The 16,235-nt window shown below is 45.3% G+C and overlaps 1 protein-coding gene across 2 annotated transcripts in view; it reads left to right on the forward strand.

Annotated features, from left to right (window-relative positions):
- Window positions 1-16,235, forward strand: part of LOC126109635 (trichohyalin) — a 230,864-nt gene that overhangs the window by 137,929 nt on the left and 76,700 nt on the right. For both annotated transcript variants that reach the window (XM_049914680.1, XM_049914681.1), the window contains exon 9: window positions 11,760-11,907. In XM_049914680.1, coding sequence (XP_049770637.1) covers window positions 11,760-11,907 — 148 coding nt within the window. The remainder of the gene's footprint in view (window positions 1-11,759; window positions 11,908-16,235) is intronic.

Here is a 16,235-nt window from a genome sequence, read left to right on the forward strand (position 1 = left end):
GCACCTTCTTGCTTCCCACTGTTGAAGAGCAATTCAGGGATGGCGATAGCATCTTTCAACATGATAGAGCACCTGTTCATAATGCACAGCCTGTGGTGGAGTGGTTACACGACAACAACATCCCTGCAATGGACTGGCCCGCACAGAGTCCTGACCTGAATCTTATAGAACACATTTGGGATGTTTTTGTATGCCAACTTCATACCAGGCCTCACCGACCGACATCGATACCTCTCCTCAGCGCAGCACTCTGTGAAGAATGGCGTGCCAGTCCCCGAGAAACCTTCCAGCACCTGATTGAATGTATGCCTGCGAGAGTGGAAACTGTCATCAAGACTAAGGGTGGGCGAACACCATATTGAATTTCAGCATTACCGATGGAGGGCACCACGAACTTGTAAGTCATTTTCAGCCAGGTGTCCAATTACTTTTGATCACATCGAGTAGGTGTCGAAATGTGGTTGGGTAAATAAAAAAAAAGAAATATATTGTGTTTTGCAGAAGGTGGAGCTTAAAAACTCAAAATGAGCGACATATATTGGGAACACATGTTTTTCACCTGCAAATGTTCATGAAAAAAAAACTGATACACCTGCCAAATATCGTGTAAGGCCCCGCGAGCACGCAGAAGTGGTGCAGCACAATGTGGCATGGACCCGACTAACGTCTGAAGCAGTGCTGGAGGGAAGTGACACCATGAATCCTGCAGGGCTGTCCGTAAATCCATAAGAGTTAAGATGGGCTGGAGATCTCTTCTGAACAGCACGTTGCAAGGCATCCCAGTTATGCTCAATAATGTTCATGTCTGCGGAGTTTTGTGGCCAGTGGAAGTGTTTAAACTCAGAAGAGTGTTCATGGAGCCACTCTGTAGCAATTCTGGACGTGTGGGGCGTCGCATTGTCCTGCTGGAATTGCCCTAGTCCGTCGGAATGCGCAATGGACGTGAATGAATGCTGGTGATCACACAACATGCTTATATACGTGTCACTTGGCAGATTCGTATCTAGACGTATCAGAGGTCCCATATCATTCCAACTGCACATGCCCCATACCATTACAAAGCTACCACCAGCTTGAACAGTTCCCTGACATGCAGGGTCCATGGATTCATGAGGATGTCTCCATACCCGTACATATCCATTCACTCGATACAATTTGAAACGAGACTCGACCGACCACAACATGAACAGTCTAATGTCGATGTTGACGGGCCTATGCGAGGCGTAAAGCTTTGTGTCAAGCAGTCATCAAGGGTACACGAGGGTCCTTCAGCTCCGAAAGCCTGTATCGATGATGTTTTGCTGAATGCTTCACACACTGACACTTGTTGATGGCCCAGAATTGAAATCTGCAGCAATTTGCGGAAGGGTTGCACTTTTGTCACGCTGAACGATTCTCTTCAATCGTCGGTCCCGTTCTTGCAGGATCTTTTTCCGGCCGCAGCGAAAGAACTTGGCCCCCTTCTAACAGCCGTGTACCGCAAGTCTCTAGAGGAACGGAAGGTTCCAAATGATTGGAAAAGAGCACAGGTAGTCCCAGTCTTCAAGAAGGGCCGTCGAGCAGATGCGCAAAACTATAGACGTATATCTCTGACGTCGATCTGTTGTAGAATTTTAGAACATGTTTTTTGCTCGCGTATCATTTCGTTTCTGGAAACCCAGAATGTACTCTGTAGGAATCAACATGGATTCCGGAAACAGCGATCGTGTGAGTCTCAACTCGCTTTATTTGTTCATGAGACCCAGAAAATATTAGATACAGGCTCCCAGGTAGATGCCATTTTCCTTGACTTCCGAAAGGCGTTCGATACAGTTCCGCACTGTCGCCTGATAAACAAAGTAAGAGCCTACGGAATATCAGACCAGCTGTGTGGCTGGATTGAAGAGTTTTTAGCAAACAGAACAAAGCATGTTGTTCTCAATGGAGAGACGTCTACAGACGTTAAAGTTAACTTTTGGCGTGCCACAGTGGAGTGTTATGGGACCATTGCTTTTCACAACATATATAAATGACCTAGTAGATAGTGTCGGAAGTTCCATGCGGCTTTTCGCGGATGATGCTATAGTATACAGAGAAGTTGCGGCATTAGAAAATTGTAGCGAAATGCAGGAAGAGCTGCAGCGATTAGGCACTTGGTGCAGGGAGTGGCAACTGACCCTTAACATAGACAAATGTAATGTATTGCGAATACAGAAGAAGGATCCTTTATTGTATGATTATATGATAGCGGAACAAACACTGGTTGCACTTACTTCTATAAAATATCTGGGAGTATGCGTGCGGAATGATTTGAAGTGGAATGATCATATAAAATCAATCGTTGGTAAGGCGGGTACCAGGTTGAGATTCATTGGGATAGTCCTTAGAAAACGTAGTCCATCAACAAAGGAGATGGCTTACAAAACACTCGTTCGACCTATACTTCAGTATTGCTCATCAGTGTGGGATCCGTACCAGATCGGATTGACGGAGGAGATAGAGAAGAGCCAAAGAAGAGCGGCGCGTTTCGCCACAGGGTTATTTGGTAAGCTTGATAGCGTTACGGAGATGTTTAGCAAACTCAAGTGGCAGACTCTGAAAGAGAGGCGCTCTGCATCGCGGTGTAGCTTGCTGTCCAAGTTTCGAGAGAGTGCGTTTCTGGATGAGGTATCGAATATATTGTTTCCCCCTACTTATACCTCCCGAGGAGATCACGAATGTAAAATTAGAGAGATTCGAGCGCGCACGGAGGCTTTCAGACAGTCGTTCTTCCCGCGAACCATACGCGACTGGAACAGAAAAGGGAAGTAATGACAGTGGCACGTAAAATGCCGTCCGCCACACACCGTTGGGTGGCTTGCGGAGTATAAATGTAGATGTAGATTTGATATTTTACCTTTTTCCTACTATTCACGGTACATTCGTGACATTGGTAAATCCCTACTTCATCGTTTCCTCAGAGATACTGTGTCTCATCGCTCGTGCGCCGACTGTAACACCACGTTCATACTCACTTAAATCTTGATAACGTGCCATTGTAGCAGCAGTAACCGATCTAACAACTGCGCCGGACCCTTGTTGTCGTATATAGGCGTTGCCGAGCCTAGCGCCGTATTCTGCCTTATTACATATCTCTGTACTTGAATAAGCATGCCTGTACCAGTGTCTTTGGCGCTTCAGTGTAGTATAGGGATGGGAAGAACCAACCGGCTAAAACCTATACCGGTATTTTAATTCTGAATAACCGGTGTTTTTCGTTATTTGTTTGGTATTGGCTATAACAAGTGTTTTTTACTTTTTCCTAATATCAGGTAACCGTAATATCAGTTAGCCATAGTAACAATGCTAAAATGTAATAATAAAAATAAAATAAACTTTTTTAATAAAGGAGTAATTTTTATTCATAAAATTTGCAATAGTTTGAAATACTGCGTTGTTTTAGAAGATAGTAAAAGTGATTAGTGGTATTTTAATGGCAATGTAGACGGAAACGAGCAACAAACACGTGGCAGAAGAGGTGTGTAAAGGCCTACCCACTCAAACAGGCCTGTCAGGCTTCAATAGCCCGGTACTCACAGCTTTACTTCTGCCAGTACCTCGTCTCCTACCTTCCAAACTTTACAGAAGCTCTCCTACAGGAGACGAGGTACTGGCAGAAGTAAAGCTGTGAGTACCGGGCGTGAGTCGTGCTTCGGTAGCTCAGTTGGTAGAGCACTTGCCCGCGAAAGGCAAAGGTCCCGAGTTCGAGTCTCGGTCGGGCACACAGTTTTAATCTGCCAGGAAGTTTCAGGCACTTACTTTGTTTATCAGGCGACAGTGCGGAACTATATCGAACGCCTTCCGGAAGTCAAGGAAAATAGCATCTACCTGCGAGCCTGTATCTAATATTTTCTGGGTCTCATAAACAAATAAAGCGAGTTGGGTCTCACACGATCGCTGTTTCCAGAAGAGTAGATTCTGGGTTTCCAGAAATGACATGATACGCGAGCAAAAAACTTGTTCTAAAATTCTACAACAGATCGATGTCAGAGATATAGGCCTATAGTTTTGCGCATCTGCTCGACGACCCTTGTTGAAAACTAGAACTACCTGTGCTCTTTTCCAATCATTTGGAACCTTCCGTTCCTCTAGAGACTTGCGGTGCACGGCTGTTAGAAGGGGGGCAAGTTCTTTCGCGTACTCTGTGTAGGATCGAATTGGTATCCAGTCAGGTCCAGTGGACTATCCTCTGTTGAGTGATTTCATCACTGGTTGGAGACTTGTAGCAACCAGTCTTGAGAATTACTGTCCGGTGCATAGCCTGCTGGTAACATCACAACACAAACGGCTGTGTTTGGAGTGATGTCTCGACCAGGATGTATACTCTGCTGATGAATCACTTCGCGTTGTGTTCATTGGAGAACCGTGATTCTCCACTTGCCTGTATGGCCATTCTCAAGGAGTATGGTGGCGGCCTGGGGAGAATAGCATTTTTTCAATGTTTTTGTCATTGTGTGAGGAGCTGTCGAGTGTGACTTCAGGTCACGTCCATGTGTAATTGGAGGAACTCAGGTGGCACATTAGTACATCATGGACATCCTGTGTCGTCATGTGTTACCTCTCATACGACAGTATCGTGGAACCATTTTTCAACAGGACAATGCTCGGCTACATATGGTAGTGTCTTGTGAACCATCTGTATGATGTTGAGGCACTTCCATGGCCAGCAAGATCCCCTGATCTATCCTTGACAGAATACGTGTGGACCAGCTCAGAAGTCAGCTCGGTCTCATTGCTAGTAACAAGGATATCATGGGCCAGTTACAAAAGCTAAGGGCTGTCTTGTCTGAGTGGTGGATACAACGGTTTTATGACACGCTTCTCGATCGAATCAATGCATGTGTCCAGACCAGAGGGGTGCAACTTGAAAGTAGTAAAGTGGTCTCATACTACCACGTTCTTTGTAAATTTTACTCGATTGTGTGATCACTGAAATAACATCACATGCCCTATCAACACATAAGTTTCGATTCCTTTCCTTCTTCTCTATTAGATGCTTCACTTTTTTGGTAGACAGTGTAAAACGATGAATATATAAATTAGCATGAAAAGTAACAAAAATATATCTAATATCGATATGTGTTAACAATTACAGAAAAACACGAATGATAACCAGCATTTCAGCAGCGAAGCACCGTCCTGGCCTGCAGTTACTTCTATTGCCTTGCAGCAGCGCTGCACAGTTGCTATTGGAGTACTGGTTCAGATGTGGTAATGTAAACCAATACAGGAAATAATGTCTAGTAAACATGGGCGTAAAATGCATACCTTTACAACTAGGAGCACTTTTTCATCTTCAGTACTGCGAGACATATATTATCTACTGAAAGGTCTTTGATTTCATACGAGAGTCACTCCAAAACAAATGCACATTATTTTTTTTTAAATCCTTCTTTTATTCTACATCTTTGAAAGTTTTACAGTGTGTAGATACATCCTTTATGAACAATATTTTCATTTCTCCACATAATTTCCATCCCTCTCAACTGCCTTACGCCATCTTGGAACCAGCACCTGTATACCAGCACAGTATAATTCTGGACCAACTTGTTGGAGCCACTGTTTGGCAGCGTGCACAAGGGAGTCATCATCTTCAAACCTTGTTCCACGAAGAGAGTCTTTCAGTTTCCCAAACAGATGATAGTCACATGGAGCCAGGTCAGGACTGTAAGGTGGGTGTTTCAGTGTTGTCCATCCGAGTTTTGTGATCACTTCCAAGGTTTTTTGACTGACATGTGGCCGTGCATTGTCGTGCAACAGCAAAACGTCCTGCTTTTGCCGATGTGGTCGAACACGACTCAGTCTAGCTCGAAGTTTCTTCAGTGTCGTCACATATGCATCAGAATTTATGGTGGTTCCACTTGGCATGATGTCCACAAGCAAGAGTCCTTGGGAATCGAAAAACACTGTAGCCATAACTTTTCCAGCAGAAGATGTGGTTTTGAATTTTTTCTCTTGGGTGAATTTGCATGATGCCACTCCATTGATTGCCTATTTGTCTCTGGCGAAAAATGATGGAGCCATGTTTCATCAGCTGTCACAATTCTTCTAAGAAATTCATCTCCACCATTCTCGTACTGTTCCAAAAATTCGCTACATACCATTTTTCTTGTGTCTTTGTGAGCCACTGTCAACATCCTGGGAACCCACCTGGCACAAACCTTTTTTAACGCCAACACTTTCAATATTCTGCAAACACTTCCTTCCCCTATCCCAACGTTGCATGACAATTCGTTCACTGTGATGCGTCTGTCAGCAGTCACCAATTCGTCAACTCTCTGCACATTGTCTGGAGTGTGTGCAGTACGAGGCCTGCCGCTGCGAGGACAATCCTCAATGTTGCCGTGCCCGCTTTCATCACGTAACCTGTTTGCCCACCGACTAACTCTACTGCGATCGACAGCAACATCTCCACACACCTTTTTAAACCTCTTGTGGATGTTTCCTATTGTCTCGGTTTCACAGCACGTCGGTTCTGACGAACGTCAAGTGTAGCAGCCATCTTGAAGACATGCTGTGACAGCGCCACTCACGGGAACAGGTTGAACTAAGTTTGAAAACAAGCGGGAAGGATGTATGTACACACTGTAAAATTTTTACACATGCAGAATGAAAACTGTATTTTTACAAAAATAGTGTGTATTTCTTTTGGAGTGACCCACATAAAACGGTGAATATATAAATTAGCATGAAAAGTAACAAAAATACATATAATATCGATTTGTGTTAATAAGTACAGTAAAACACGAATGATAACCAGCACTTCAGCAGGGAAGCACCGTCCTGGCCTGCAATTACTTCTATTGCCTTGCAGCAGCGCTGCACAGTTGCTGCTGGAGTACTAGTTCAGTGGTGGTAATATAAACCAATACCAGGAAAGAATGTCTAGTAAACATGGGCACTAAAATGCGCACCTTTACAACTTCAATACACCTTTCATCTTCAATACTGTGAGACACATATTATCTACTGAAAGCTCTTTGCTTTCCATATTTTGAGAGGTATGTAGTATGTACCATAACAAGACAAAAATGACCAGTGAACATGGGCTCTAAAATGTATACCTTAAAAGCTATGTGCACTTATTCATCTTCGCCACTGTAAAACACATCTCTTCTATTGAAGAAGTCGTCACAACTCTTAAGGTATGCATTTTAGTGCTCATTTTTAGTAGACTTTTTTCTTGTGTTGGTCCATACTACCACCTCTGAAAGTTTGTCAGGGTAGTCCTAGTTCAATTTTTTTGAATGATCACACAGACTGTGTGGCCCGCCAAGAATTCCTGTTCTCTGCCAACCTCACCACCTCAGAGTAGGGCTTGTACCGTGCATTCTCAATTATTTGTTGGATGTATTCGAATCTCTGTCTTCCGCTACAGTTTTTACATTCTACAGCTTCATCTAGCTCCACAGGAGTTATTCTTTGATATCTTACTGCATGCCCTATCATCCTGTCCGTCCTTCCTGTCAGTGTTTTCCAAATGTTTCTTTCGTCAATCATTCTGCGGAGTACCTTCTCATTCCCTTTTGTATCAGTTCACTTGATTTTTAACATCATCTTAATTCTTAACAATTTATGAAGAGCAAATAATTTTTTAAAACATAAGGAGATCAGAAACAATAAAAGCAGGTGATAAAACGGCGACTTAAATCGTAAAATGGCGGAAAATTGTGGAAAGTTAAAACATAAAACAAAGGGTGGGCGATGCTAATAAAACACAGGAAACAGACAGGTAAAATCGTTCGCAAGAGATATCGAAATCACACCCAGCGATTGTATGATGTACGTTCGCAACACTTTGGGAAAGACACTCGACACTTAACAAGCACTGGAAACACCGCACTAAAAAGTCAGCAGGAAGATGACACACCACAGCCAAGGGCAGTTGGGGGGGGGGGGGGGCGGAACCTGGACAGATGAGGGGGAAAAAGGGGGAGAAGAGGAAAAACGAGAGGGGGGCCGATGGAGGGAGAGGACTCATAAGGGGGGTGGGGGCAGGGCAGACACGAGAGGGAATGGGGAAAGGCAGAGGAGGGAAATGCAAAAAGGACTCAGGGGAAGAGAAAGGGTAGGCAGGGGAAAAACAGGATGGGAAGGGGGGAGAGGGAGCCCAGGAAAAGGACAGAGGAAGGGAGGGGGAGATGAGGATCAGAGTTAATAGGAGGGATAAATGGAGGGAGAGAGGGCATCATCCGGGAGGGGGAGTTGACAGAAGCGACTTTGGGAACGAAGATGAAGGGTGTAGAGATGGAGGGTAAAGGGGTCACAACAGTGAAGGCACGGCAGAGGGCAGGGGTTGGAGAGGTGAGGAGCAACCAGGGGATGAGGAGGATCAAGGTGGTGGGAGGTGTAGAGTATGTGGATATGTTCGGGGATTTTTTCCTCTCCTTTTCCTCACTCTCTAATAACACACTTAAAGTAAGGCTTGCGAGCGCATGTTCATAGCTGGGGGATGTGACAACAGATGATCTCGCCTGCTCGCTAGCCAGGGTTGAGTTGAAGCTGCTGTGTCGTCTGAACGAGACACCACCAGGGGAAAAGCACTACAGGCGCAAAAATGCGAGCTGGTGAGAGTGCCGTAGACACTCGTCACTTGCGCGAGTTCCACCAGCGCCACAGGTGGCGCTGATGATGAAGATATCGACTTCGCCTCAACCAACTGCCGGCCGAGTACAATCCGCCAGTGATCAGACGACAATGGACAGAAGCCTATGCGGAAGATAGAAGAGCATCCCTCGCCCACTTGGTTATACATCATCGTCCAGGGCTGACTGAGACAGGGAACGTCGCATAGTGAACAAATGTGTGTGAAATCGTATGGGACTTAACTGCTAAGGTCATCAGTCTCTAAGCTTACACATTACTTAACCTATATTATCCTTAGGACAAACACACACACCCATGTCCGAGGGCGGACTCGAACCTCCGCCGGGACCAGCCGCGCACTCCATGACTGCAGTGCCTCAGACCGTTTGGCTAATACCGAGTGACATAGTGAACTCTTAGAAGTGAACAGAGCGTTGTAATCGTACACTCCTGGAAATTGAAATAAGAATACCGTGAATTCATTGTCCCAGGAAGGGGAAACTTTATTGACACATTCCTGGGGTCAGATACATCACATGATCACACTGACAGAACCACAGGCACATAGACACAGGCAACAGAGCATGCACAATGTCGGCACTAGTACAGTGTATATCCACCTTTCGCAGCAATGCAGGCTGCTATTCTCCCATGGAGACGATCGTAGAGATGCTGGATGTAGTCCTGTGGAACGGCTTGCCATGCCATTTCCACCTGGCGCCTCAGTTGGACCAGCGTTCGTGCTGGACGTGCAGACCGCGTGAGACGACGCTTCATCCAGTCCCAAACATGCTCAATGGGGGACAGATCCGGAGATCTTGCTGGCCAGGGTAGTTGACTTACACCTTCTAGAGCACGTTGGGTGGCACGGGATACATGCGGACGTGCATTGTCCTGTTGGAACAGCAAGTTCCTTGCCGGGCTAGGAATGGTAGAACGATGGGTTCGATGACGGTTTGGATGTACTGTGCACTATTCAGTGTCCCCTCGACGATCACCAGTGGTGTACGGCCAGTGTAGGAGATCGCTCCCCACACCATGATGCCGGGTGTTGGCCCTGTGTGCCTCGGTCGTATGCAGTCCTGATTGTGGCGCTCACCTGCACGGCGCCAAACACGCATACGACCATCATTGGCACCAAGGCAGAAGCGACTCTCATCGCTGAAGACAACACGTCTCCATTCGTCCCTCCATTCACGCCTGTCGCGACACCACTGGAGGCGGGCTGCACGATGTTGGGGCGTGAGCGGAAGACGGCCTAACTGTGTGCGGGACCGTAGCCCAGCTTCATGGAGACGGTTGCGAATGGTCTCCGCCGATAGCCCAGGAGCAACAGTGTCCCTAATTTGCTGGGAAGTGGCGGTGCGGTCCCCTACGGCACTGCGTAGGATCCTACGGTCTTGGCGTGCATCCGTGCGTCGCTGCGGTCCGGTCCCAGGTCGACGGGCACGTGCACCTTCCGCCGACCACTGGCGACAACATCGATGTACTGTGGAGACCTCACGCCCCACGTGTTGAGCAATTCGGCGGTACGTCCACCCGGCCTCCCGCATGCCCACTATACGCCCTCGCTCAAAGTCCGTCAACTGCACATACGGTTCACGTCCACGCTGTCGCGGCATGCTACCAGTGTTAAAGACTGCGATGGAGCTCCGTATGCCACGGCAAACTGGCTGACACTGACGGCGGCGGTGCACAAATGCTGAGCAGCTAGCGCCATTCGACGGCCAACACCGCGGTTCCTGGTGTGTCCGCTGTGCCGTGCGTGTGATCATTGCTTGTACAGCCCTCTCGCAGTGTCCGGAGCAAGTATGGTGGGTCTGACACACCGGTGTCAATGTGTTCTTTTTTCCATTTCCAGGAGTGTATTTGGTATGTAGTGCGAAGTTTACCTACGGTTATTTGCACTTAGCCATTAAGGACTTTTTTGTGTTATATTACAAGCAGTGTTGCAGACTCATATTTCAACAAGTCACAAAGATAATTAAACCTTTTCAATTCATTTGTGTGACTTTGTTACTAATTTGTTGGAGTGTTGTAGAACATTCGTTCTCCTATCCTGTTACCTGACACTGGGGCATAGCTGTGTAATAGTGACAGGGAGAAATTGTGTTAGGCCGGTATTACACTATCAAATTTCTTTGTCCAATATCTTTGTCAAATAAATTTGATGGTGTAATAGGGAACATTGTCAAATGTCGTCAAATATTTGATCAGATCTAGGGCCTAGCTGGAGATTTGATCAAAGAAGTCGATTGTCTTCTGGTCATTGCAGTGTGACATGTTACCACATGGAGTGCTAGCATCGCTGCAGCGTTCTGTCATCTGTAGTATTTTTATAAACATTGTGGGTAATTAAAATTGGTGAGTACCGACAACTACAAAATTAATAGAGATGTATTCAGCTGATGAGGCACTTTACAACTTGAGGCACCCTGAATACAAAAGTAGATTGAGAAGATTGGAGACCTGACCTAAACTGACCTACCTCTCTCCAGTAGCAAGGAATCAGAGTGTTATAGTGAGCCTGTCTTCTGCAGATATAGCAGTTCTTGAGTGAATATTGTGCTTTCTGATATGAGGATACACTTCACTGAGCACACACAGAAATGTATGCTCTTCCACTATAAACTCACGTATTAGGTTTTGTTGAATGATTTTATCATGTCGTCATAAAACCCACGGCTTCAGCCAGGTATGTTTCCCTTTTTTCCCCCCCACTTCTCTTCCGCATGTGCACACAGGGCAAATGTGGTATATGCAACTGCTGCGGTTAATAACAAGTTGTTGTTGTCAGCCATCTTGAACTTGACGAAAAATATGATGACAGTGTAACACCCCTTTTTAGCGCCACGTCAAAGATCTTTGTCAAATATATTTGACGAATATTTGAAGACATCTTTCACAAAGAAATTTGATAATGTAATACCGGCCTTGGCAGTGTACTGCCCCAGAAGCCGTTTCACGAACTCACAAAATCGGCCACCACAGCAGTAGTGACGAGGCTTTTACAAAACTGGTGACGAGTGTTTATAAAATAAGGTGTATGGCATTTCCAGGCTATGCTGCTGCCATTCTTCTGGAGGATTTTTCAAGTCTAACTGATGGTCTGTCGCAGCGCGCGTGGGGCCCTTAATGTGGGTGTTATTTTTCAGAGGGTGCCGCGCCTCCGCTGAAGCAGAGGCGGAGCGTGGGCGGGCTGAAGCCGGCGAGGAGGAGAGAAGGCGCCTGAAGGACCAGGTGGCGGCGCTCAAGGACGTGGCAGCCGTGGGGCGCCAGCTGCTGCAGCTGCGCGAGGAGCAGGTGGGTGCAGCTGGCGGCGGCTCGCAGCTCAGCCAGCAGGTGTTCAGGTCCAACTGTCCGACAAAGAGGAGTGAAGCACTGAGAAGGAGGGGTGAAAGGAGGGTATGCCATGTTATTTTAGTAGTTACAAATTCGAGTCAGGTATACGAAAGACTTGGCACTATGAGCCCACTTATCAGCAGGATGTTCATCCTGTTGGGGAGGATACCATAAAGCTGTCGTTTTCCCTCATGAGGCTACTGGCCAACAACCGCTACAACTGGTCCTCGAGATCTTGAGTATTAGCACTGCGATGCAGCTGACAACCATGTTGTCCTACACATGATATACAGGGTGGTCCATTGATCGTGACTGGGCCAAATATCTCACGAAATAAACGTCAAACGAAAAAACTACAAAGAACGAAACTTGTCTAGCTAGAAATCTACTCTGTGGGAATCAGCATGGGTTTCGAAAAAGACGGTCGTGTGAAACCCAGCTCACGCTATTCGTCCACGAGACTCAAGAGGGCCATAGACACGGGTTCCCAGGTAGATGCCGTGTTTCTTGACTTCCGCAAGGCGTTCGATACAGTTCCCCACAGTCGTTTAGTGATCAAGAGCATATGGACTATCAGACCAATTATGTGATTGGATTGAAGAGTTCCTAGATAACAGAACGCATCATGTCATTCTCAATGGAGAGAAGTCTTCCGAAGTAAGAGTGATTACAGGTTGGCCGCAGGGGAGTGTCGTAGGACCGTTGCTATTCACAATATACATAAATGACCTTGTGGATGACATCGGAAATTCACTGAGGCTTTTTGCGGATGATGGTGTGGTATATCGAGAGGTTGTAACACGTGAAAATTGTACTGAAATGCAGGAGGATCTGCAGCGAATTGACGCATGGTGCAGGGAATGGCAATTGAATCCCAATGTAGACAAGTGTAAAGTGCTGCAAATACACAGAAAGATAGATCCTTTATCATTTAGCTACAAAATAGCAGGTTAGCATCTGGAAGCAGTTAATTCCATAAATTATCTGGGAGTACGCATTAGGAGTGATTTAAAATGGAAAGATCATATAAAGTTAATTGTTGGTAAAGCAGATGCCAGACTGAGATTCATTGGAAGAATCCTAAGTAAATGCAATCCGAAAACAAAGGAAGTAGGCTACAGTACGCTTGTTCTCCCACTGCTTGAATACTGCTCAGCAGTGTGGGATCCGTACCAGATAGGGTTGATACAAGAGATAGAGAAGATCCAACGGAGAACAGCGCGCTTCGTTACAGGATCATTTAGTAATCGCGAAAGCGTTACCGAGATGATTGGTAAACTCCAGTGGAAGACCCTGCAAGAGAGACGCTCAGTAGCTCGGTACGAGCTTTCGTTGAAGTTTCGAGAACATACCTTCACCGAGGGGTCAAGCAGTATATTGCTCTCTCAAACGTATATCTCGCGAAGAGACCATGAGGATAAAATCAGAGAGATTAGAGCCCACACAGAATCATACCGACAATCCTTCTTTCCACGAACAATACGAGACTGGAATAGAAAGAAGAACCGATAGAGGTACTCAAGGTACCCTCCGCCACACACCGTCAGGTGGCTTGCGGAGTATGGATGTACATGTAGATGTAGAAGGCGGGAACCAGATGGCGCTGTGGTTGGCCCACTAGATGGCGCTGCCATAGGTCAAACGGGTGTCAACTGCGTTTTATTAAATACGAACCCCCATTTTTGTTACATATTCGTGTAGTACGTAAAGAAATATGAATGTTTTAGTTGGACCACTTTTTTCACTTTGTGATAGATGGCGCTGTAACAGTCACAAACATAGCTCACAATTTTAGACGAACAGTTGGTAACAGGTAGGTTTTTCAAAACAAAATTCAGTACGTAGGTACGTTTGAACATTTTATTTCGGTTGTTCCAATGTGATACATGTACCTTTGTGAACTTATCATTTCTGAGAACGCATGGTGTTACAGCGTGCTTACCTGAAAATACCACATTAATGTAATAAATGCTCAAAATTATGTCCGTCAACCTCAATGTATTCGGCAATACGTCTAACGACATTCCTCTCAACAACGAATTTGCAGGGAGTCTACTAGTTGTTCTCAGAGGGCAGGTGTAGATCTGAACAGGTTACAATGTGGTTGGTCCACAGAAAGTGATGCTACCTTGTGGTCATCAGATGCGGTCCACCTGAACCTCGATGGCGAGTGTGGTTGCCCTCCAATGTTATCCAATGTCGGGCTCCACAAATCTGAATATTGCACGATTTGACCAGCTGGCCAAATGGAAATCCGTCATATGGGCCCTTTCAAACTCAGTCAGTTGCTAATAATGCTGTTTTGCACAAGTGTGCAGCATCCCCCTGTCCTTTATGGTGATCACTTGAGATCTGATGCTGTTCATACCCCTATACAGCCTGAGTAAAAAAGGACATCAGAAATTTGGAATGGTGTAGAAATTTGTTGAGATAACTTACAGAATCGGTAGACATCATTTTGTAGCAAGCAACATCAAGTTTGATTCACACAGAGCCTTAATACCCAATTCCACGACCAGGAGCGCAGTGTAGCGCACAATTTAAATGTTTACTATCACTAAAATGGAGGGTGCGCACTGTGTATATTGATTTCGTGAAACGAACTCTGCAACAATTATTTGGCGCAAATTTCGTACTGGATATGCTAAGGAATCTCCAAGCAGGTCTACAATTTACTGAATGTTCAAATATGTGTGAATTTCTAAGGGACCAAACTGCTGAGGTCATCGGTCCATACACGTTTTTTTTTTGGTCATCAGTCTACTGACTGGTTTGATGTGGCCCGCCACGAATTCCTTTCCTGTGCCAAATCTTCATCTCAGAGTAGCACTTGCAACCTACGTCCTCAATTATTTGCTTGACATATTCCAATCTCTGTCTTCCTCTACAGTTTTTGCCCTCTACAGCTCCCTCTAGTACCATGGAAGTCATTCCCTCATGTCTTAGCAGATGTCCTATCATCCTGTCCCTTCTCCTTATCAGTGATTTCCACATATTCCTTTCCTCTCCGATTCTGCGTAGAACCTCCTCATTCCTTACCTTATCAGTCCACCTAATTTTCAACATTCGTCTGTAGCACCACATCTCAAATGCTTCGATTCTCTTCTGTTCCGGTTTTCCCACAGTCCATGTTTCACTACCATACAATGCTGTACTCCAGACGTACATCCTCAGAAATTTCTTCCTCAAATTAAGGCCGGTATTTGATATTAGTAGACTTCTCTTGGCCAGAAATGCCTTTTTTGCCATAGCGAGTCTGCTTTTGATGTCCTCCTTGCTCCATCCGTCATTGGTTATTTTATTGCCTAGGTCATTAACTTCATTGACTTCGTGACCATCAATCCTGATGTTAAGTTTCTCGCTGTTCTCATTTCTACTACTTCTCATTACCTTCGTCTTTCTCCGACTTACTCTCAAACCATACTGTGTACTCATTAGACTGTTCATTCCATTCAGCAGATCATTTAATTTTTCTTCACTTTCACTCAGGATAGCAATGTCATCAGCGAATCGTATCATTGATATCCTTTGACCTTGTATTTTAATTCCACTCCTGAACCTTTCTTTTATTTCCATCATTGCTTCCTCGATGTACACATTGAAGAGTAGGGGCGAAAGGCTACAGCCTAGTCTTACACCCTTCTTAATACGAGCACTTCGTTCTTGATCGTCCACTCTTATTATTCCCTCTTGGTTGTTGTACATATTGTATATGACCCGTCTCTCCCTATAGCTTACCCGTACTTTTTTCAGAATCTCGAACAACTTGCACCATTTTATATTTTTGAACGCTTCTTCCAGGTCGACAAATCCTATGAAAGCGTCTTGATTTTTCTTTAGCCTTGCTTCCATTATTAGCCGTCACGTCAGAATTGCCCCTCTCGTCCCTTTACTTTTCCTGAAGCCAAACTGATCGTCACCTAGCCCATTCTCAATTTTCTTTTCCATTCTTCTGTATATTATTCTTGTTAGCAGCTTCTCAAGAAGAGAAATTTGTTAACATCGAATATAGATTTAGGTGTCAGGAAGTCATTTCTGAAAGTATTTGTATGGAGTGTAGCCATGTATGGAAGTGAGACATGGACGATAACTAGTTTGGACAAGAAGAGAATAGAATCTTTTGAAATGTGGTGCTACAGAAGATTGCTGAAGATAAGGTGGGTAGATCGTGTAACTAATGAGGAGGTGTTGAATAGGATTGGGGAGAAGAGAAGTTTGTGGTACAACTTGACTAGAAGAAGGGATCGGTTGGTAGGACATGTTCTGAGGCATCGAGGGATCACAAATTT

The sequence above is a fragment of the Schistocerca cancellata genome, chromosome 12, assembly GCF_023864275.1.
Source record: "Schistocerca cancellata isolate TAMUIC-IGC-003103 chromosome 12, iqSchCanc2.1, whole genome shotgun sequence".
NCBI classification, from domain to species: Eukaryota; Metazoa; Arthropoda; class Insecta; order Orthoptera; family Acrididae; genus Schistocerca; species Schistocerca cancellata.